This window comes from Chiroxiphia lanceolata, chromosome 2, assembly GCF_009829145.1.
Source record: "Chiroxiphia lanceolata isolate bChiLan1 chromosome 2, bChiLan1.pri, whole genome shotgun sequence".
In the NCBI taxonomy this organism is placed as follows: Eukaryota; Metazoa; Chordata; class Aves; order Passeriformes; family Pipridae; genus Chiroxiphia; species Chiroxiphia lanceolata.
Genome location: NC_045638.1, coordinates 27815442 through 27839573, shown reverse-complemented (window position 1 = coordinate 27839573; position 24132 = coordinate 27815442). Strand labels below are relative to the sequence as shown.

Below are 24132 nucleotides of genomic sequence, written 5' to 3'. Positions count from 1 at the left end.
TGCATGAGGCTTTGAGTTTGACAAGGAGAATTGGAACTGGCATGTCTTTTCAGCTCATCCTCCAAACCATGCTGCTGGACACATTATCTTTTTGTTCATGAATAATGGATTAATGATCTCAAATTATAGAAAATGGAGGCAGTCAGCTGGTGTTGCTTTATTCTGCAAAGCAGAGACCTATCCTTTTCAGCTCACCTTACCTCTATTCTTTTGATTAATGTCATCATATCAGGACCATCAAATATCAAACACTATGTAGAGGGCAGTTCCTGACTGCAGCCAGAAATCCAGCAAGTTTCTCTATGGAAAAACTGGGACAGTATTGGTCAGGCTAGAGAGCCGAGATTAGGTGGGAAAGGTCTTACAAGGTAGTAAGTACCTTCAGTCTGGGGGAAATCCAACTTGGGGCTCTGTTTTTTCCAGAAGCTAGCAGTTCTTCCGGGGGTCTCACCTGTGCAGCCTAGGACTGCATGAACCCAATTATCCTGTCATGCAGCGAAAACTTCCAGTTAAGATTTCTGGTAACGTGGTGTAGTACTGGTAATTTAGGAATGGAGAATGAAGACATGTTAACGAGAGAGTATTGTTACTGTGAGATTATTGTTCAGTCTCACAGTCTGTACCAGTTCTCAGTAATAGAAAAAAGCTTACAGTTTCTCTGAGGAATAGCAAGGTGTTTGGTATTTTCACAGTACCAATGAGGTGAAATACTGAACCCAAACACGCTTGACAAAATGGTTGCTGCTGCAGAAGTTTCCTAATTGTGATACAGAGAAGCAGTATCCTACAAGAATGCAAAGATTCCTCCATGTATGTTACAAAGACACTCCCATACCACAGGAATGTGCCTGCTAGCCCTTGGCTAAATCATTTACTTACACATTTATAAGGCAAAGAAATGGCTAATACAACTGTGTTTGACCTCTTTATTTTATTAGCATATTTTATGTTCATACTTTACAATAAAATAAGTTATATATACAGCATTAAACAAGTTATTAGAAAGTAAGCTTTCGCAAGATCTACAGGGTTTTTTTCATTCCTGCACATCTTTTGTGTAACAATAAAAATACTGTATACTAAATAAAATAATGTTAAATAGTCTGTATTCACATTGGCACGATTGATTTCAAAACCCTATCTTTTCATGGCCAAATAAACATAGGAAAGAGGATTCTTGTATCTTCTTTATCTTGTATCTTCTAATGATGTATAGTATTAAATGACACACTTAAGAGGCAGTCCACTGAATAACACTGTAGTTACACACTGGCACAAGAAAAATAGGTTCTTCACGGTTTTTTTTTTCCTTTCCCCTTTTTTATTTATGCTAGTAGCAACAGTAAAAACTGCAGATTCAGGGTCTTGAAAATCTTGAAGATCTAGAAATCTTATTGAAGCCTGTTGAAGTCTGTATGAATTTGTCGTTAATTTCAAGACACCAAGAATTTCACTCCTAAATTCAATATCAGTCAACTAATTAAATGTTCAAATAAATGCAGCTTGCTGCTTTGTTAAGAGTCAAAATTCTCATCAAATTTGGCATATGCAAATTAATGAAGAGTGTTTTGTGATGCAAAAGAAAGGGGGGAAGAAGAATAATGACAGGGATAGGTTTTATGTTGCTGTATGTAATTCCTCTGCTATACAAATCAAGTGCTGAAAAGATGCTAAATATAGATGTTACAAGGTGATACTAAATGTTCTGCACAATTATAATACCATAACAGGTAAGATCTAGTTACTAAGCAATGGCACACTGGTTGTTAAATTCAGGGTAATAGTTAATATTTTTAATAGCATTTTGTTCAGTCATGCACTTTGGAACTTAAGAAGTATTGCTTTGGAATTGACGGGTCTCTTAATTTAGTGATTGCACTCAGTGAAATCTGCCATCACTATTTTAGCTATAAATTAGGCAAATAGGCTTGGTAACAGATATTGACTTGTGGCCTGGATGAGTTTTAGAGAATTTTTAGCCATGAAAACCAGAGATTTAGTTAAAAGGAAAAAATTAGCTGAACTTTTGTTATACACAAACTCAAAATAATGCTTTACCTTCCACATGAATTTGTTTTCACAGGTAGATTCTGTGCTTATGGTCTAGGCTTACAAGAGTATAGCATTTAAAAAAACATTTTTCCTCTGCACTTCAGGTGTCTCTAAAGAAATCTGCTCTTTATGCTCATACTGTCACTTGTGCACTGTTGTCTGAATTTCCTCTTCTTGGAATATAATTTGATATGTAGATGTCACTACCTGAAAAGTACATTTTTCATGATAGTGGACAAGGTGCGTTTTTTTCTTGTTTGGGGTTTTGGTTTTATTTTTGTAATAGCAAAGAAGAAAAGAACTTGTTCTCAACTCGCAAGGAGTGACTGACAAATTTTGCTGTCCACTTGCCTAATCAGCTTGTCCTCAGCAAGTCAGCAGTTTGAATTTATAATTTCTGAAATGTCAGTATGGACCAAGAGTGCATTAACGTGCTTTATGTACATTGTTTTGAAGCACTTCAATCTGTAAGTTATGGTGACTCTTTTTTCATGTAGTATAGTTAGTAAATCTGTGGACATACTTCTAGATTCAACAAACCCACAGTAAGTGTAGAAAATGAAATTGGTTGGAGCAGATAGAAATGTACGTGCCTCATGTGTATAATTGACACTGTAGCTGTGGTACTGCTTCTGACTGTAACTATTAAATCATTACACCATTGAATGAAGTCCTAAGAGACAGGAATATTTTCAGAGAGCTATTCAATGCCTTTCTTGAAGGCCAGGCAGGAAGGGTATCAGCAGGGCTATTTGTCCTTATACTCATAATACAGACCGCAAAATGGATATTTGTGTGTCCACTTGTTATCAGTAACTGGTTAATATAATAATTTTGTTTATTGACATGTTTCATACCAAGCTTCTTGGGAGATTTCTGCTCTTATTTTTATAAATGTGCAACTTCACTTTTTTTTTAGAAGTCAAAGAGAAGAGCTTCCCATTGGCTATCAGGAGCAATTATGTAGAAGAAACATCAATGGTCTTTTGTCCATAGTCTTTGTGTGCTTGCCAAAATCGTGCTTCTTTGGGGTGATGTAGAAGTGCAGGTCCCAGGCAGGCATGTCAGGATGTCCCTGCTGGTTCAGGAGCTGGCATTGCTTGTGCCCACTCCAGAATATCTGCACACAAGGATTCAACAGCATCCAACCGCTCAATCTGTACCAGTTTGGTTAGCAGTTCTGGGATACTGTAACCTGCCGTGCTGATGCGGTCAAACAGCTGCATGCCGTCTGTCATACCGCCTATCTCATCTCTCTTCAGTCCAAAGCTCTCGGCAAGGTGGCGCCACGTTTTCACTATGGCTTTTTCTGTGTTGTAGGTCGAGCTGAGCATTCGGCTGGTCTTCTCCAGGCAATCAAATGGCAGCTCTGTAGGGCTCAGACCTGTAAAGGGAGGTGTGCACTGTCAGGTGGGTCTGGGCACGAGTGTTGACATTTAAGTACTAGAGATTATACTGTTAGCAATGAATACAGCTAAAATCTTTAAGTGATAGTCCATGACAGGTATGTCTAGCTCCAAAGGTATTACCGTATATTATCAAATTAATTCTTCTTAGTGACAGTAGGGTACAATAATTAGGGTAAACAGTTGCCTGGGAAAGAAGTATTAGATGGCTTGTGTGAATTCCCATGACTGCCTCTTCCTTCAACAATTTACTAGCTGTTAGAAACAGTATATTGTAACTGTATCCCTAGTGAGCAGCCCCATTAATACACCTCTGCACATCAGGCACAGTGTTTGAGCTTGAGAGACAGCTTTGACCCTTCTCCAGGACTGTCACCAGCAGCTGCTGAAACATGTCTGTAATTGAAAGTTGCCCTTGTGGGAAAGCCAGAAGTGAAGTGAAGCAATGATACCAAATGCAAGCATAAAAGTCCCTGCAAGTGCTCCACTCTCATTACTGTCACTGAATCCCTAGAGAGGATTTAACATTCATCCTGTGGGGAAAAAGCTATTTTTTCATGGACATATATTCTGTGTATTCATGGTCAGAGAACAGAGGAGAGATTAAGCTACAGCATTTTTTCCAAACCAGCTTTTCGCTTATGCAGTTTTCCAGCTTTTTACTCAACAGCAGTAATTTGGTGGGAGACAGAGCTCGCTGAACCACAGAATACTCATACATGTGCACATGAACTGCGTGTGTGGTGGGAAGTAAATGCAGTCATGTCTCCTGTTCTGCAGGGAATTTAATTCATATTGCTTCTGCTAGAACAGTTCAGACAGTCAAGTGCTAAACATGGTTAAAACACTTAAAACTTGGAAACTCCACTTTTTGTTGTGAGAGGTGCAGAGTGTCTCATTTAAAGAAGCAGAGTGTCTCACCCTCAGTCCTGACCCTCCCCAAATCACACTTCCATATTTGGAACTATTTTCTATCTGTTATCCAAAGAACTAAATAAATAAATCAAACGTGTTTCCTCTAGATGGGGAGTGCAAAAGGGCTTCTTCACAACTTGGTCTGCGTGTGTGTCCCAACACAGCCCAACACAACTCTTCCTGCTCTCCATAGGAAGGAACCCTGTGCACATGACTGGAGACAAGTTGTGACATCCTCCAGCGCAAGACCAGGGCCTAGATAGTTCTGGGGTCAGGGCACCCTGGCAAGTACAAATCTGGCTACAGAGTGTCTTTTCTGGATTGGGACCATTTCCGTAGAAAAGCAGAGGCCTTTCTTATAGCAAACACTTGTGATCTAATTTCATGCTGTTAATGTAGGTGCAAGTTCTGTGCACTCACCTTCTGCAACGTCGCATACGTTAGCATACACATCGAGTATCTTTTTCCTTCGACTTTGAATCTAAATGAGAGAAGTTTGATTTCATTAATTTTTCAGTCATAAGAGTAAACAACTAGCAGACAGAAGTGGAAAATCTGTGGGACATGTTCATTTCATGGTGCTAGGGGTTATCCTCAAGGGTCCCTTTTGAAGACTCAAAGAAAATGACACAACCATTATTCCATGAAGCATAAATGTACTTCTGATTTCACTTGCTACTGCTAGAGATCTTTCCAACTTCTAGTCTTTTTTGAGAGCAATTGCCTTTCTGCTTCAAGTGTTTGTCTATTTTATTTTGCTTTCAAACCAAAGCAAACTCCTGAGAATAAGGACAAATCCAGTATCATGCATGCAGACAATTAATGTAGGGATGTCCAGGTAAACTAGGTCAGGACTGGCTGCAGAGAACTAAATTCAGACTGAAATTGCCTTCTTCCAGTGATCTAAGAGGACTCTAGAGGAGGAGATCTTCCTTTCTGTCATTTGATGTAGAACTACTTAGTTAATTACTAATTAACTGTATTTTCTTTGATTATACATTGTCTTCATAAATCTGAAACATTTTACAGATAGATTAAAAAAAAAATAAATGAGTGAATCTTTGAAAAGGAAAAATCTGAGGTCCAGGGTGCTCTGGTAATTTTTGACAAGAAAGAATCTCAGAATGAAAACCTGACATTTTTAAAGTCAAAAATGGACATTTTTATATAGTTTCATTTAGCAAAAGTCAAGGTTTGGCTTTGGATTCAATGTGAGTGAAAACAAATGTCAAAATGTCATGAGTTCGCAGGTACTGGAATTTTCTTCCCTGTGCCAGCTCTCATTAGGACTGAGATTTCTGAAAAGCTGTCTTTTTGACAGGACTCTAGCATTATCTTCACAAATTTGTCACTTTTCACTGCAAACCAGGCTAGAAAAAAAAAGCTCTGCTTTCAGTATTTAGTTTTGTGGAAAGATTTTCCTCATTTTATTTGGGCTCTAAAGGGCAAGGCACATCAATGACTTGGATTAATAGACTTGCAGATGAAGACCACAAAATGGCTGCTCCACCTGAAGCCTGTCATGTATTGCAGGGCAATGCAATCCAGACACCAACTGTTGTTCACATATTCTTAGTTTAATTTACATGTGCTTAATAGGTCATGTTGCTATTGTAGGCTTGGATTAGCTGTTTTAGAACCTTGTAAACAGGAAATTTTCTTTTAATAGGATTAATTAAAACTCCTCCTAGGAAAACTATTGGATCCTTTTTTTCATTCTCCTCTCACTTTTAGGGTAAAGAGGGAGGTTAAGTAATTCCATGCCCATGAAGAATTGTGCAGGATGCTCTTTTTACCAGAGCCAGAAGATAGAGGATTTGTAAACCTTATGCTGAAAGTAAACAGGTGACATTTAGCCTAATGATCCTCTGTGTCATAGCTATTCGCAAATCGATTTTGTTTTAACTAGGAAGAAGCAGACTTGGTTAACAGTAGGACTAAATTTTTTTTTCCGTGTCCAATGGCTACTGAATACTCTTTCATGTACTAGTCATGTTACTTAATCTCCAGCCTCAAGCAAATTACTGCTTTTCTAATTAATTGTGACATCTTAGGTATGGAGGATCTTGACACAATCTGCACTTTCATTGAAAAGTCTGTCTTCAGCCTTGTCAGCAGTCTTCAGTCTGTGAGAAATATGTTTCTTCCAGAAGGTTTGGAAGAAGTAGTTCATGCTTCAGGTGTGCTTATGAGATATCTACCTAAATGACTCTGGAGAATGTGTCTAATATATATAGTCTTTAGAAGGTAAGATGCTTCTTATTAAAATGTTCCGATTTCATGCCTACCCAAGGTGTGTTGTCCTATTTCAAGCCAGTGCTTATGTCATGAAGTTGGATATTTTTAGAGACCTCAGAAACCTGAATTTTAAAATGTGAGCATTGGAGTAGGAAGTTATTTTCAGACGGTCATAACAGTTTACAACTACAAAACCATTTTGCTTGTGTTGAGACTTTGTGTCTGGACTAAGCTGAAAAGCAAGCTGGTTTAGAAATTTTGAGCTGAACCATCCCAACAATTTAAAACATGCAAACATGAAAAGAAGCATTTTCAAACTTCTTTATTCCTAAATTATATTGGATGTTTGATATTAATTATGTGATTTTGTACTAGGTATTGCCAGTTTTTGAAGTACTAAAAAGATATCTGGGCACGCACTTTCTTTTTAAGGACAGTTTCATGTTAACACAAACAGAAAAGTTGTGTGGGTGAGGTGTGGCCTTAACTATGCCTTAAAATACTCCAAGTGAGATAAAGAGCCCTGAGCAGTACACACTAAGCAGGAAGAAGCAAAGACCTTCCACAGCAAAACACACAGTGGTTTACAGTGTCCTTCAGAGCAATGACCTTCAAAACATTCGTGTGTCTTTCAAAATTACGCATGAAAACTGAGCACAACACCGGATATTATTGAGAAATCTGTGCTGTGGAAATACCAATGCAGCTGGGTCAAGGTACTCAGATGCTACACTGTCAGCTGAATCCAGCCATGCTGCTACATTATTTTATTGTCTGGGATCTTTCACAGTAAATGTAGCATTTCGAATAGTTTTATTAGCATTAGCCATAACAGGGGGTTGCCGGTTTTAATGTTTTTTTCTTTAGACTATAACATTTAATACACAGAGAAGTGAAGTTATTACTCTGGTTGGAAATTTGGGTTTCATCCCTGAACAATATATATGTACATATATGTCACTGTGCAAAGATGATTCTATAAACAATTTGTCTGGAAAAGCTCTTGTAAATCAGTCTGATCTACACTACAATGCATTTGGGGAGGGTGATAGTTTGTATATTTTTTCCCTTAAAAAAATATAGAAAAATGCTCTCAATTTTTAAATCTCAAAATAGCCTTACCCCAGTTGATTTATTGCTTGTAGAAGATTTATCTCTGGCCAAATGCACTAAAGATAATAAGCATCTCTCTGGGGTCCCTTGCTTGTCAACTGCAGCTTCTTCATCACTATCCATACTACGGCTTAAAAGTCGTTCATTCTCAGAAGATGCATCGTTTTCACTGTAAAATGAAGGATATGGTTATCTTAGTGAAGCCTGTTATGGATTGACTCCGGCCATCTCCCTTTTGCTATCTGAGAGCTAATTGAATACAAGTGTCTTCCATTTTTTAAAATGCCTTTCCTCTGAAATCCTGTTAAAGTAATGGCATTCACCAACCCAGGGTGTATGTACAGTGCCCACCAAGTAACACAGTCACACATAGCTTACAATAATCCTTTTATAGAGGGATTTTCCAACTGAGGACAGTGTTTAGCCCACCATAATCGTGTTAACCGGGCAGGTTTGGCTGCCAGGCAGAGACAAGGTGAGGAAAACTACCACACTGTGCCATCCAGATGATGCCACAGAAAAGGCCTGTTACAGCTGTTTTTACTTTTCCTGCCTAGAAGGGAAGGGGAACCTTACTAAGGCCATGTGAGTGAGAGCTGCACTCAGATCCCAGAAATGAACCTCTCAAAAGGTGAGATGGAGACCCAAGAGCTAATGAGTTGGTCACAGAGGGAGTGGGGAGGGTGCAGGTTTCTCTTTGGTGACATTTGCCATTGTCCGAAAAACTGGAGAAGGAAAAGCCTGCTAAGGCACCTAGTCTTTTCCCTGCTGCAGCAACCTACCCACCAAGTTTGTTCTTCATGTGTTCCACTGTACCAGGATGAATGGTGACCATGTCCCTCCCCTACTTCAATTAAACTGGCAGTATGTTTATCTTTTACCCACCTTTTGACAGCCTTAGCTGGAGTTGCTGTAAGTTTTTCAAACTCTTCTTTCTCAGAAAATATCACAACATTATCTGTAGATAAATAATTAGAGAAATTTAAATAGGCAAGGAGTTTCCAAACCAGTGCTTTGTGTCAGAAGCTGGTTCTCCTGGCAACCTTACTGCAAACATAAATCTCTCTGCTACTTTTTAAGTGCTATCAAAGGATTAATTGACATTCTGGTAGTACGAAAAAACTATTATAGACAATTCTTTAATAAACTGATGTGAGTTTTATACAATTCAAAGGAGAAATTGTAACTGAGAGAAATGTATTAAGAGTATTTAAGAGTATTTAAGCCCAATGTTGTCTTGGATAGAAAAAGCAAAACTAAAAATGTATACCTTGCACTTCTTTCTTCTCTTCTTGTGTGTTAGCCTGAGCTTCAACATTTTTTACTGAGTGGCTCTTGCAACAGGCTAGAATATAAAAATAAAACACTAATTATTCTCAGAAGCCATCCAAAACCAGCATTTGCAGCTGAAATTTCACCTGCTGAACAATTACCTTGAGCAGAAGGTTTTGTTTTCACAATGTAAAACATGATGATGAGGACAATGGCAATAGCCATTATGAAGATGGTAGACATGGCAATTATAAGAGCTGTAGCCAGATGTCCTTGTCCTGAAAGATCTGCTGGAATAAATTAAAAGAATACTTTCTTAAAGGAGCAACTCTTAGGATCAGAGAGTAGTTAATAGTTTGCAGTCTACTCTCACACATATTTTGCATACTTGTTGAGTTGATCTAAGTCTTGGTTACTTACTAAGAATTGAAAAACTTAGTGTTGCATCTCAAAAGCAAATTAATTAACAGTTTTTCAATACTTTTATATTTATGCATCAATTAAAATATTTGATGGCATGATCCATCAGATACAACGTGTATGAAATTGTATTATCTGCTAATAACATAAAAGCTATACGTAAGCAAGAGTAGCAGCTTTTCTAACACTGAATTCTGGGAATCAGGATTGAAAAGACAAAAAAATAAGGTAAATATGCAAAGGGAATAAGAGCTAAAACAACTGTTGATAAGTGTGGCTGCCTCAAAAGCTCTGCAGTTAAAAGGCGAAGACAATGCACATGTACAGGAACTGATGTTTTTTTAACAGATACTTTAAACACAGCACAGCTAGAAGGTGAATTTAAAATAAGCTATGTGAAAAGGTATTCAGAAATGGCACTTGGATGTGAAAGAATCGAATCGAAAAGCCACAAAAGGATGCAGAAAATTACAGATATGCTAAAATGCACGAAAACTTCAATTTTCTGAAAACATGATCCTCACAACCAGGTTTTCAGACAATACCAATAAGATCAGCATTGTCAGTGCCTCATTAACTGCATCTTTCTTGTTGTGTCTTTTCAGGTTCACATATTTTAAAAACCTAACAATCATGCTGGAGAACTGTTTATGTTAGCTCAATAAGAGACTGACCATATTTGTGCATTGAATTCTTGTCACCCTTCTAAGCTAAGCTTTTGATGAGGCAGAGTGCCATTTCTGTATAGCTACAAATAATGAGCTAAATTCACTGCTGGCATTACTGAGTACAGTTCAAATCCATTTAATGTTCAGCTAACTAAAGCAGCAGTTTTGATTAACCAAGAAATAAAAGTGAATTCTGAATTATTCCTAACAGCAGTTGTAGAAGTGCAGAAATAGTGGCAATGAAAACCACAATAGATATTTGCACTTTGTTGATGCCCTTTTCAAAACAAACAGATCCTGAATTAACTTGGTGAGTGCATTCCTACCTTTGTGAGCATGCTGGTAAGGTGAGAAAGTGCTTGTGCCAGAGGTACTTGGAAAAATGGCTGAAATGCCAGAGTTAGCCCCTGCACCTGCAATATAAACAGAAATGCAATAAACTTCTGTGGTTACTTTGTCCAGACAAAGGAATATGCTGGCTCAAGTAAAAAGAGCTTTTTCATTCGGTTGGTTGCATTCCCTATTTATTAGCAAAGAAGCCATGAACTGGTCGTTTTTTGAAATGTCACTAATATCAATATGCATTACTGGCATGCTGAAAGTTGCCAGTTGACTTTTTTGACTACATTTGACTACATTTTTGCATAATGTCTAGAGGGAGTGGAAGAAATCAAAGATCCTGAACAGCTAGGAACTGAGAAGACACCCAAGCATCTTCAGACACAGGCCAACCATTATAAATAGATTCCCATGTTACAGATCTGTCCTGGGTATCAGAAAGTTTTCCAGATCCAGCTGATGATTTAAACCGTTTACAACCCCCTGCTCCATTATTTGCAACTGCAGACTCTGAGACAGCTCAGAGTCAGCTCGTGTAGATTCATCAGACTAGTGCTTCTCACAAGCATCCGTCATTAGCAGCACCACTGTGAAGCTGTGATAGTATGCAAACCCTTGTGACCCCACAAAGCATTAAACCAAGTCATAAATTAACATATTTTGACAATATCAGACAGTACTGCATATTATTTGGAATTAGTCTTTCACATAGAATGGTGGTGGCACAGTTTCAAATCAGAACAGAAATATTAGGGTTGGGGATAAACATTCTCTTCATTGTCAAATAAACTTTAATGCCACTGCTAAGCAGGTAATGCAAACAGATGCTGTCAACAGACACTGAAAAACATTTTCTGTCTTGGAAGGGGTATGAAATCCCTCCTGCTTTACATTAGCTGTCTATGGAAAAAAGTCCAGTGATAATTATATTCAGCAGACTTAAAGGCAAAAAACTGTCCCAGTCATCTGGTAAGATGTGCACAGCACATGGCTTCACAAGCTAATTTGGCAACTAGAGTAGATGAGAGCTCACTGTGCCATTCTTTTGACCAAGTAAATATTTGAAGAAACTAAATCCACCAGGTAAACTCGACAGGAAATTAAGTGCTCTGGAATGGTCTGAGAAATGTTCCATGTTAAGAACAAAGCAATATACACATTCTTCAAATTAAGAGAAATGGCTTTTTAAAAAAGAAAAAAAAAGTATTACCCAACATAAACATGGCTGCATGTAGTGAATGAGAAATGTACACTTAAAGTGGCCACAAAGTATGAGCTGCAGATGTCTTCAAAAGAAATTTTCTCTAACAATGATAAAATTTCTTTCAAACATCATTTGTTGGAAGGAAATGGATTAATTTATTATAACTGGGATTTTTTCAAACTGAATAAGTGTTTTCATAAAGTTTTAAATATACTGCTTCATTAATTCAGATGCTTTTCATATTATGCAAATGACAGCCAGATTACATAAATCTTCCCTCTGGTCCTTTCTCTGTGACAGACTTCCTTCTAAGAATTAGTTAGGAGCTCCAGGAACTGCAATGCAGCAGTAGACCATCTAGGGATCAGTAAATGAAGATGTCATCTGCAGGTAGTGGATACTGAGGACAGGTAATCTGTAAAATTTTCAGCAATTCTTCGCAAAACTGAAGTGAATCATCCTTGGTTGTGACCTCTGTGTTTATTCATCATGGCTGGACAACAGAGGAAATTTAGTAAATAGCTGGTGCTGTAGCCTGATACTTTCCTTCATGTCCACAGCTAGCAGGCCTACGCCTGTTCTTGCAGCCCCCCTGGCAAATCCAATTACAGCCAATTGTGATTCTGCGTGGTCCTTGCAAGCTGCAACAAGTCAACAATAGCTCCTCTTACACTGCCTCCCGGTGAACACAGGCAAGCCCTGCTGCTTTGTCTGCCTGCAGTTTAGCCAAAAAACTCCAGCTCATCTCCCCCATGAGGGAATTTTGTCAAACTCGCCTCTTTTTCCTTCACTTGAAGTATGTAGTCACTGAAGTATTTCTGCCTAATCAATCTTTTAGTCACTTGGTATTGTTAACCTTGTGCTTTCCATCCATCTGTGAAAGGAAGTAGAGCCTTTCAAGATGGGAAGTCACACAGTAGCACACAGAACAGGAATGGTAAGGAGGAAGGTCATCCATTCTTCATTCACCGTCATCGTCACACTTCACTCAGCTCTACCCCACATGTTGTCCATACCAGGCACACACATGCACACATACACACAAGCCTCCCCTGTGCACAAGAGTGAGCACCTTCAGCTCCTGAGCCTACGTGCAGAATTGTCTTTGCATGGGAACAGAGCCACCTCGTTTGTTCTGTAGTGCCTATCCTGGCAAAATCAAGGCTGGTGCTAGAATGTGATGGCCTTTATTTACATATGCCTAGGTGGGAGTTAGTCGTTATGCATATTTTAGGCCTATTGTCAAATTTTGGCATATCCATTATGAGCCAAGATTTTTCTTTAGATGTGGCTTAGAATAAAGTGCCAGTTTGCGCACCTGCATTGCAAGAGGAACCAAAAATGCCAGCTTCTGTGGAATTTTAGTTTATATCACTTTTGTGTAAGCAAAAAGAAACAGAACTCATAGCAGCTGCTTTTTCCCAGTCCAGCACCACACCATGACTGCAATGTCAGTTGTTTCTGTGCGCATCCAGTTTTGCATCCCATTCGCATTATTAATTCTGGTTCCCATATAGATGAAACATAATCTATAAAGACTTAGATACAGCTCAGACAGAGACATCCTAAAGTGCTACAGCACAACATATGGAAACAACTCTAGAAAAAAAAAAAAAGACCAATGGCTGTAATACAGCTGTGCAAAAGAGTGGTTTATATTCCTGGACACCTATAAGTAATACTGTAGGAATGTGATGAAGACATTAGGAAAGAAGTTTATCATTGATGGTTGGTCAACTTTTGCATTATAAATGTTTTTATTCAAAAAATTATGATTTAGTTGTAACTTTCTTGGAGTCTAAATACAGTTTCAATAAAAAAACCCTCCATACTTACTGTTTAAAAGAACGATTGAATCTGTATTCACATTTGAACTTGGGGGTTTAACTCAAAAGATATCTTTAATTTAAATTGCTATGCAGGGGCCTTTTGTCCTTATAGGTAACAAATGCTGAGCAATAAAATAATTTTTTGTCGTTGTTTCAGTGAACCTTTCAGCTTTATGTAACAGACTATTAGAGTTGTTCTTGTACCTTGAGACAGACTTACAGTGAGAAATGACAAACAAAACTACCAGATTTGTGAGAGGAAGAGGAGGGCACAGGGAAAGGAGGTCTTAACCAACATGCTCCCTTGCAAGTGTTTGTGAGTGAAAAAAATATGGTGCAGTAGGAGACCATATGTGCTCCTGACATAAGTTGCTGTAGGTATCAGATTACTGGTCCATGCAAAGGACTGCTGCTCATAGTTAGCAACAGCTTTTTTTTTTTTAGTTTATTTAATACCTAATAACATATTATAAAAATCCCCAAAGTGTGTACAAAACGAACTATCAGAGTGATCTTCAAATAAACATTTGAAAAATCTGTATCTATATGTATCTACTTCTTGCCATTGAGTGCAGCTTGCTTTCTCCTCATGCATCCCTCTTCTCACAGCCATGGTGCAGTTATGAATGGCACAGCCGACCTGTGAGTGCCATCATCGAGACTGTTTTATGAACATGAAGTAAGATAAAGCACACATGCAAATAAATAATTAGCAGCCTTAAATATGAGATGAAAAATAAATTATACTGAATTGAAATTTAATAAAGATGGAAAGTTTATGTTTTACAAAGTAGTTGAAAACTGGACTTTAACTAAGTCTAGTCATAACTAAAGACCTAGATATGTAGAAACCAGAGGTCAGAATTTTCAAATTAATGTAAATCTGTATTCAGGTACTTACATGAAAGGTTTGTTTTTAAACTTAAGGAAACAGCACTTCAGATGGAATGCCTGTGCACTTGGAAAGTCATGGAAGCGAAAGCAGCTGTCAAAGCCAAGCTGCTTTCTGAGGTGCTTACATTATGACTTCGGTAACCAAATATAAACCAATTCTGAAAATATTGCAAATCACCAATAACAGAGCATATCCTGGGCAATGACTGCTCTTTATTTTACTGTCTTTGCAGGGTACATACAGAATACTATAAAATATGTGACTCTAATATTTTCTGGAGCCACAGGTAGATTCTTCATTTAGTGTAGATAATTATTACACTAGGAAGAGCATGAAGTAAATTAATTCCTGAGATTTAAGCTTCTAAAAAAGGTGATAAGAAAGTTCCCGCAGACTTTTATTTTCAATATGGTCAATCTCACTGTAAGCAACCAGAACACATAAAAGGAAATATTTTATGCTCTCTGTAATGTCTTTCACTGTTTTATTTCTCTCTCCTTTAATTTTGCCAGGGCAGAGAAGCAGTGACAATTATAGGCCATGTGGTCTTAGTCTGATGATCTGGATTCACCAGGAGCTGTAATCACTGCACAGCACTGGAAGGTCATAGGCACACACTACATAAACTAAGCCTATGTTCAGCGATTCCGTATTATCTCCTATTTCTCTGTGCAACATGAAGGGGATAATTGCTCTTTAAACCTTACTATCACAACTTCACAGCATCAGAAGGAAGAGAACAGACCCACGAGGAACCAAGCTTCCATTTCTCTGTTGTCCTGGTGGCCAGCCCATCTGTACGGGTGGTAGAAAGCTGCAGTTCTGCAGGTTTAGCAGCTCCTGAGCCCAGTCAGAGCAATGCTGCAGAGACCTGCAATGTGTTCCATGGGTAGGTGATGCTCACCATGGGAGCTGCAGCTCCAGCACCAGTGAAAACATCAAAGTCATTGGAGTAACCACCAGGACCAGATACTCTCCTGAGTGATACCCTGGCCCAGCTTTCCCAGCAGCTGAAGACAGCAAATTTTGTATTTTCTTCTCTGATCCCTCCCCTTGAAGCTGAGGCTGGCTGATTTTGTCATAAGGTAAGGTTCCTTCCCTCATATGGACAAACCATAAGGGGAGGAGAATCAGGTCATACCATTAGTGAATAATAAAGCACAGCCTTTTACATTTCTTTCACATTACACATGTGAAGAGGAAAGGGGTGTTCAGAGACCAAACAAGTCAAAAAAAAAAAAAGAGAGAAAGACAAGTTTGTTAGCTCCAGCTAACAAGCCTATTCATTTGTACGTGTAATTTGACACAGAAGGAAAAAAGTCCTGATATTGATCATATTACAAAAAATAAAACTGGCAAGGAAAGGAAAATAGCGATATTACAAAGAATGGAGAGTTAAAATAAAAATCTCTGACAATTATTTTCACTAATACAAGTGGTTTTGGCATTAGGCTTGTTTGTTTTAAGCACTTGATTAAGGAGGCTGAGTTCTCAGTCTTCAGTACACAGGTATGGATATGCTCCCCTGATCACAGCTCGTCACATAAAGCCATCAGTTGTTTAGTTCTTTCTGAAGTTCTAATGATTCAACAATAAAAATTACCTTTTTTGTTTCTAGATGTCATTTGCTCTCTGGTAATTAAAAAATAACTTGACCACATCTGTTTTCCTCTATTGTTTTTCTTTTTTTCTTCTTCCTTTTTTTTGATTTTCCCAAGTCATCATTGGTAGGTGTGAGACTTAAAAACTTACACAGGTTCGTAATTGTATCTGTTTTCATATATGAAACCAGCAAAAACGGTGAAATAAAACAATATAGAGTATTTTATGCCCATACACACTTATGAATATATGCAGTAGATTAAAAAAAAAAAACTTAATCAATTGCTTAAGTTCCTTAGATCTGTAAATGCAAAACAATTGGCAGATTTGATGTAATTGTGTAAATCCAACTTCAAAAAAAATGTTCTTAAAGTTTTTGTAACAGGGTTTGATTTTGTTTTCCTTCAGCATTTTTGAACTGAAGAGGCAAATACTACAGTTTGAAGAGAAGGAGGGAGTTAATATACATAAACTCAATGAGAGTTTCTGCTGCTAAAAGACAAAATCTCTTCCAGCAGTAACTACCTCTCTGCCAGAGAAACTTCATGTACACCTAAACCTTCTGTCTTTTACATATGCTTTTACACTGGATAAAAGAAAAAAAAAATCAAACCAAAAACGCCCTACGTAGTCAGTGGCCTGAAGTGACTCCAATTCCAGGGGTGCTGACAGAAAATTCAGCACTATTACCTGTGGGAAGCCACATCTTAGAGTGGTTTGGTGCTCATTACCTTAATTCTTTGATTTGCATGGGAAAGCTGCCTCCCCTGCCTCTTGCAGTGCTGTTATTTATCACAGAGGTATCATATCCCAATTTAGTGTCAGCAAGGGGGACTGATGGCTCATGATCTGCTTCATGCACAGCTGAAGGTCTCACACCTTTGACATTTTGGCATTGTGCTCCTCTGTGCTTAGCATGGAGGTTCCTACACAGGAGACTTGAGGGAACTGTATGCTGAGAGGCCAGAAATCTTACAGGTGTTTCATAGTGCACAAGATAGGAAAAACTGTAGTCTTTATGGTGACGTTTACCTTCTTCCCAGTAAGAAAAAGTTTTCCTGCTCCACAACACACATCCTTATGCTTATATATGCACAGCCTCTTCCCTGTATGTGCCCAGTGCCCAGTGCCCAGAAGCTCCTGTTGAAGCCTGTTATTCCTCCCAGGCTGCAGAACTGTTGCTCCCATCCTTCAATCCAGTGCCGCAATTAAACCTCTCACCTCTGAGAAGTATCTCCCTTTCCTTCTCCTCCTTTCCATGCTATTTTGTGCTATTTATGTCTCAAAAAAAAAAAAAAAAGGTGACACAGGTCCATCAAGGAATTTCTTTCTCATTTTTTCACTAATATTTCCAGATGCTGGGGCATGGAGTGTTCGCCTTGTTTCCTCTGCCATTTCAAGTTTTACTGACTGTATATGAGATGAAAGTTGCCTAGCACACTCTTGGAGTTAAAAGACATTTTTTTACCCCTTGATCAAACCCAAATACTTTTTTTGCCAGATAAAATGTATCACCAGGCAAATTCTCTGAGGAAGTTTCCAAGCAAGGGTACGCACCCCCCAGAGTTGGCCCTCTGTAACACACAGACCAGGCACTTCCCCAGCAAGGAATGTTTTCACCACTGTTCTCCAACCCTAACAAAGGCCTGAAACAGGATTTATCTGCCCTCATTTTTCTGTTTAGAAGTGCAAAGCCAGAGCTTGTCATCCTAAGCTTCCTATTTCTAAGTAATTTGCCATTCTCATTTCCTTGTGACCCACTGGGTCACCTTTCTCCAGTAGTGTGCTGTATGCAGCAGTGTTTGAAGAATAAGATCTCTGGGGGAGAGGCGACCCTTTAGTTTGGGGTTTAAGCTCCCAAATGCTGTTCAATGCTATTCTGAACTCTCAAGAAAGGAACAGAAGATTCCTGGGGCCATTTTGAGTTTTCATTCTGGTTCCTCCATCATGACAGCCAGCCAACAAGCAGAAGTCGTTCTGCACAAAGGAACTATTCCTACCAAAAAGCCGGTAGGAATATGACAGAAACTATGTGCTTGTGTTAAGGTTATGTGCTCAGAGCACACATAACATGAGTTTGGAATTTGCAAAACTCAGAAAATTCCGCAGTTGTGCATTACTGACATGTCACCTCTTCTTTGCTCTGACTGCTATAATCTGATGATAGTGAAATGTGTGAAAAGGACCATCTACTAATACCAGATTTTACACTGCTTGCCACAGCAAAAAGTGAGCTGTTCAAGAGGTTCCTGCAGCAAGGCTGATTTTTCATCTGGAGTACAAATTAATGGCTATGAATTGGGAAGCTGCCATTCCAAACGGGGTCCAGAGGTTTAGACATCATAAGCCAAATTACCTGAGTTTAGTGATTTGAGGGATTTGGATTTTAAGACACTTTCCTGCTTTTTTAACACTTGTAATCAAATGGTTGGTTTCATGGAGTTGATTAAAATGGAAATCTTTAGTCTTTCTATTCCTCATGTTTTCTTCTACCTCAATACCCAGTCAATTTGTCAGTTTATGCACCTGCCTAAATTCCTCACAAAGATAACATATATTTATTCTGTGTTTGTCAAGCTAAAAATTGCATGTGGTTAATCAGTTGTGCCATTCGTCTTTCCTTACAGAAGCACATCACATATCACATCTGTCAGATATCCTATAAAAGACAAAGATTTTTTTTTTATTGAGTAATAGCCATAAAATCTTCAGGTACTTCCTTGCCAAATCATTAAGTTACAACATGTCTAATACTAGTAAAACCCCATTTCAGAATGTGTTTGAGAGAGACCATCAGAGCTGAGGAAGAGAGTAATTTCCAGCTATGGGCTAGCAGCAGGCAGGGTTCTGTTCCCACCAACGGGGCAGCCAGGTGCATCTGCATCCTCTTACCATATACCCTCAACTCCCACCAAGACTCCCTGTGCCGGGTTTGGCTGGGATACAGATAATTTTCTTAATAGTAGCTAGTATGGGGCGGTGGTTTGGATTTGTGACCAAAAAGGTGTTGATAATTCAGGGATGCTTTCATCATGGCTGAGCAGCGCTTACACAGCACCTTTTCTGCCTCTTACCCCATCCCACCAGTGAGTGGGCTGGGTGTACACAAGGAGCCAGGACAGTTGATCCCAACTGACCTGAGGGACATCCCACACCATATGTGTCATGCTCAACATATAAAGCTGGGGGAAGACGGAGGAAGGGTGGCACATTCAAAAAGTGATGGTGTTTGTGTTCCCAACTCACCATCATGTGTGATGTAGCCCTGCTTTCCTAGGGATGGCTGGATACCTGCTTGCCTGTGGGAAGTGGGGAATGAATTCCTTGTACTGCATTGCTGATGTGCGTGGCTTTTGCTTTACCTATTAGACTGTTTTTGTCTCAACCCATGAGTTTTCTCACTTTTACCCTTCCGATTCTCTTCCCTAGCCAATGGGTGGAGTGAGTGGGTGTGTCAGGCTGGACTGTCAGCTGGAGTTAAACCACGACATTCCTACCCTTGTGTTTTCACTTACCTCTCCACCTTTTTCCCATATCTCACATCTAGGTCCTCCCTGGCACCCTTACCTCACCTCCTAATACAGATTTTATCGCATCAAAATCACATTCACCCTGCCCTCACCCACTCCCACTGTCTCAGGACAGGTTGGGTTACTGCAACCAAATGGGGTGAGCGGCTGTGCAACAGACCCACCACTTTGCATGCAGAGAGCTCGGGGAGATACCTCCTTCTGGACTGCTACCACTCACCAGGAGCTCTGTGAGGTGGTGATTATGCCCTGGCTCCTCCAAGCTCTTGCACTTCAGGAAAGGTGGTAGCTGTTCATGACCTATCGTCCTTTGAAGTGACCAGCAGATCACCAATGATACACAGTTCAGCAGCATTTGAACAAAATAATTGCTATTTATGTACACAAAAATAAATGCTCAGGGACTTTCATGTCAACTCCTTTCAAATCAAGCAGGCAAAACATTACAATTATTTTTCATGACAAGGACTTCTAAAAGAACAGAACATGGACAGGATTTGGAGTTTAGATGCATTAGGTTTCTCAAGGGAACTGCTCAGCTTTGTCTGGTTTTTTGTTTGTTTGAGTTTTTGGTTTGGTCTTTTTTAAAGCTTTTTCTCCTGATCTTCTCTAGATTCTCTGAGGGGGTGTGGAAGTAATTTGGTCATTCAGAGAGAACCTTTTTTTTTTTTCTTTTTCTCACTTTCTTTGCCCCCTAAAGGAGAAAGCGGTTTTCTGGGGGGTTGCCTCTGCATTACAGTGCTGGTGCGGGGCTGTCCCTCCTCCTCATGGCATAAGGATGGATAAGCCATTACACATGCACACGGCATGCAAAGGAACAGGTACCTCTAGGGGGTCACACACACATACACACATGATTTTTTTGAATTAGCAAACTACAGGTTCTTTGTCAATGAAATCTACAGAATTAACTCTTATCAGTGCTGACCACCACAAAGCAATATCAACCCTTGAATCACTTTGAAGCCAAAGGATACGAAAAGGTGAGATGCACTTTTTATTTGATCTACAAATTGTCCCATGTTTTCTTCTCAGGTGAACTGAAACTCAATTAAAAAAAATACACAGATATAGGATTTCCTGTACCTACTGGTTAAGTAAGCCTAGTAAGTCCTGCATGGGATGTCTTAACAGACGAAAACTGGAGCACAAATGAACAACAGCAGGTCTTAAATCAAAGGTTCTGATCTCTCCTCAAATGATCAGCATTCCCTCCCTTTGTTGGCAAGGCTAGTTGGAAGAAGAAATTGCTTTACTGGAGCTGGGCTTATTGTTTGAACATAATAATCATCACTGAAAGACTTCACATTGAGCTTGCAGATGACTGTAAGTCAAAACCAGATGATTTAAAGTCAAAACCAGATGAAATGCACAGAAATGCCGGAACACTTACATTCCTTGGTGTTAGGAGGTGCCAACAAGCACGAGTAGCAAACCATCCCGTAGATGTTGCGAGGTCTGTTTTCCAGCATGTAGTAACTGCAAGGAAGGGCAAGATGAGGCAAAACAGTGTAAATTAATATGCTACAACTGAGCATGGTTCAGCAGCAACCAATTATACAGAGATAAAATCATTAAAAAAAAACTTTTATAAGCAATGTGATACAAAGATTCTTCTTCTTTTTTTTTTTTTTTTAATTGTCCAAATAGAGACAATTCTTCCTTTCCTCCTAAAAGGTAATTAATCAAACATCGAGACATGACAAGAAGTGGTAACACTGCCTAAAACAACAATATTCTCCCTGCTGAATTCAAGCTGCAATTTACAGCATACCCTGAAAAGAGATTTTTGAAAATATGGGAATGCTATTTTTTGAAGAAATAATCTTTCAAGCAAGACCACCAGTTGGATATGGTTGGCTGATTTTATTCACAAACACCATATGAATAATCTCTGTAATGTTAGAACCAAACCTGAGCCAAATCATAATAAAAAATACAGGAAAACACCACTCTTACAACACAAAGCAGATTAGCTTTTGTAGGTTTGGTTTGGGATTTTTTACCTCCTTGCTGTATTGTTTATAAGTTAGTCCTTGATAGTGGAATTACAGTGTGAAGGAATTTGAACTTCATGATTTGAATTTCTGGGCTGATAAAGTTAATGTTGGAATAAGGTAATTAGTTATGCAAGAGTTGGATCCACATGCACCTTAATGAGTAAATTACATCAAAATCATACACATATTGATGTAACATCACAGAGTTGATGTTATGGATATGTCTTTACAAATCACTTGTAAATCACTACAGATCTCAATGAAGAGATGAATAAATTCATAATCCATTCTGTGTAGACAGGTGCTCAACATTACAAACACTTTATGCAATGGGGAATCTGTTTCCTGCTCTTATGTACCTGTCTATGCACGTGCAGTATATTTTTGTTTTGTTTTTTTTTCTGGAAATGTATGTATTGTTAGGAAATCACTGCTGAAACTGTTCATCAAAATCAGTTGGTGTGCTAATTAATGATCCAGCCTACAAATAGGGGATATAGCACCAGGAAATGGAGTACACAGAGATGCAAGGGGGAGACAAGGACTCAGAGGAGGAACATCAGAGAGCAGGTGAACTGAACATGATTCATTTCTTATTGGTTTTAAAAGATGCATCCTCACTCCTCCCTACAAATGTCTCTTGTGCCCCATCTGCCACTCTACCCTTCTCTCAGGAGCAAAACTTCATCTTTCTTCTCTTATGGGGGCCTATGTAATATCAGGTTGTAAAGCAGCTAATGAATAAGCAGGAAAAGATTGCCAAACCACAAAACAAAAGAGTGGAAGGCCAAAGATACATATAAATATATGAAGAAAAATACAGGAGAGTTAGGATCCACAGTCTAATCACTGTGGTGGTTTAGGAAAGACAAACAATCCTTCTGGCAGTTAATTAAATCAAGCTGCTGGAATAATTCTTGGTTTTCGACACAATGTAGAATGGTGGAGCACATACAGAGAAAACCGAAGAGGATGATCATGGCAGGCAACTGTTGACCCATTTGAGTAGGAAACTCTGCAGCTGCAAACATTAGTGATTCACCCCCATGAAGTACTGGCAACAGACTTGTGTTTCAGGTTACTTTCCAATGCACCAGATATTAAAGGCAAGGTTGGAAATATCTGATCCCTTTATGTCAATAACTATGGAGAAGAAGTGGCCCAGTAATGAAATAATGAATTTTCACAGTATTAGTCTTCCACCATGAGACTCATTCTTTCTTTCCTTGGCACCTGCCAGGCTCAGGTTTGAAAGTGTTACAGACAAAATCTGAGATTAAAAGCTAGATTGAAATATGGACTTATTCAGAATGGGGGGTTGGGGTGGGGGGGGGCCTTTATTTTATTAAAAATTCACTGGCTAAACCTTTTCATCCAGAAAACAAATGAGAGTTCACTGCTTCTCTTAAAATGTCTCAGAGGAGAGAACTGAATGTGGATTTGCTGGAACTACGGAACACATGAAAAGGGGAAGCCTCAGTAGTAGAGGCATCTCTGACTACATTTAAAAAGAAAATTATCCCATTGCAATTCTACATTGTGAAGAAACTGGGGACTTAATTCAAGATGAAAATAGGTGCTGGGGCAGCATAAGGGATATGTATCTTATACACCTGGCCTGTTCTTACTCCTCCGTGGGTTTCCACTAATGGCTACTACTGAAAGAAGACATACGACCAGGCTAGAGGGACCCTTGCTCTGACCTGCTGTGGCTGCTTGTAGTTAGCTGTGATCTCAATTACACTCCAGGAACACCTAATGGATCACCCCACTGAGGGAAATAGTCTGACTCACACCTAATTTCCACATTCTTGACCTGTCCTACTTGGCATGATGGAAGAACTTCTGGGAAGGAGCAGAGAATAAAGCCTGCAGTGTCCCAGGAGGTTCAGTCCAGGTACCTCTAGAGTTCACTGGCAACTGGACTTTGGTTTTGAGGATCACAGTTTCAGAGCTACGCCTTTAAAATCTTTCCTGGCCACAGTCTTGCATCCTTCTTGTATGTGTGACAGTGCTATTTTTATTTTATATTGGAGGGAAGACAGAGAGGCAGTGGATGACCCCTTCTCTTGTACCAAAGGTCTCTTTCTCCCCTAAAATTGATAATAAGAAGGAAAAAAAAAAAGAAGGAAAATATATAATTATCCAGCTCTTATTTTAAGATGAAGTATAAAGGACAACACTTGTAGCCACTGGAAAAGGCTGCGAGTTCAGTGTTTTTTTGTCTGAAAACTTCCGCTCAGAATGTGCCATATGTTCATCTTTTCCTCGGGCTGCTTTACTGAGCTGGTGAAAAATAGCAAAGGGATGAGATGTCCCTAAATGGAGATGTAGGTCGTTACTTTGGGAAGATCAGCAGCATGTTATGGAAGCAGTCCTCTGAAAATGGAAATCTTATTTTTTCCCCTTATATTGACTGAGGGGCTCTTTTAGGTTTACTGCCCAGGCAAGGGAGCACTCTGACAGCTGCCACTCACCCTGGTGCCTGGCTGTCCCTATGACACCAGGGGCAATAACAAGATCAGCCTGAGCTACTCACCAGCTCTCTGCTCTGACACAGGCAGTCTGCATTTCCCCCACCCTCGCAAAGGAGCAAACTCTGAGGACTCTAAGTAGCATGAGGAGTCAGGGAAGCTTCAGAGCTGGTTT

The 24132-nt window shown here is 39.2% G+C and overlaps 1 protein-coding gene across 1 annotated transcript in view; it reads right to left on the bottom strand.

The window, feature by feature from the left end:
- Positions 1–2190: 2190 nt before the first annotated feature.
- EDAR (ectodysplasin A receptor) overlaps positions 2191–24132 on the bottom strand; it is a 70334-nt gene continuing 48392 nt past the window's right edge. Inside the window, exons 5-12 of the mRNA XM_032679613.1 lie at positions 20877–20962; positions 10411–10497; positions 9158–9283; positions 8995–9069; positions 8610–8682; positions 7734–7893; positions 4794–4854; positions 2191–3436 (exon numbers count right to left, since the gene is read on the bottom strand). Coding sequence (XP_032535504.1) covers positions 3117–3436; positions 4794–4854; positions 7734–7893; positions 8610–8682; positions 8995–9069; positions 9158–9283; positions 10411–10497; positions 20877–20962 — 988 coding nt within the window. The 3' untranslated portion in view covers positions 2191–3116. The remainder of the gene's footprint in view (positions 3437–4793; positions 4855–7733; positions 7894–8609; positions 8683–8994; positions 9070–9157; positions 9284–10410; positions 10498–20876; positions 20963–24132) is intronic.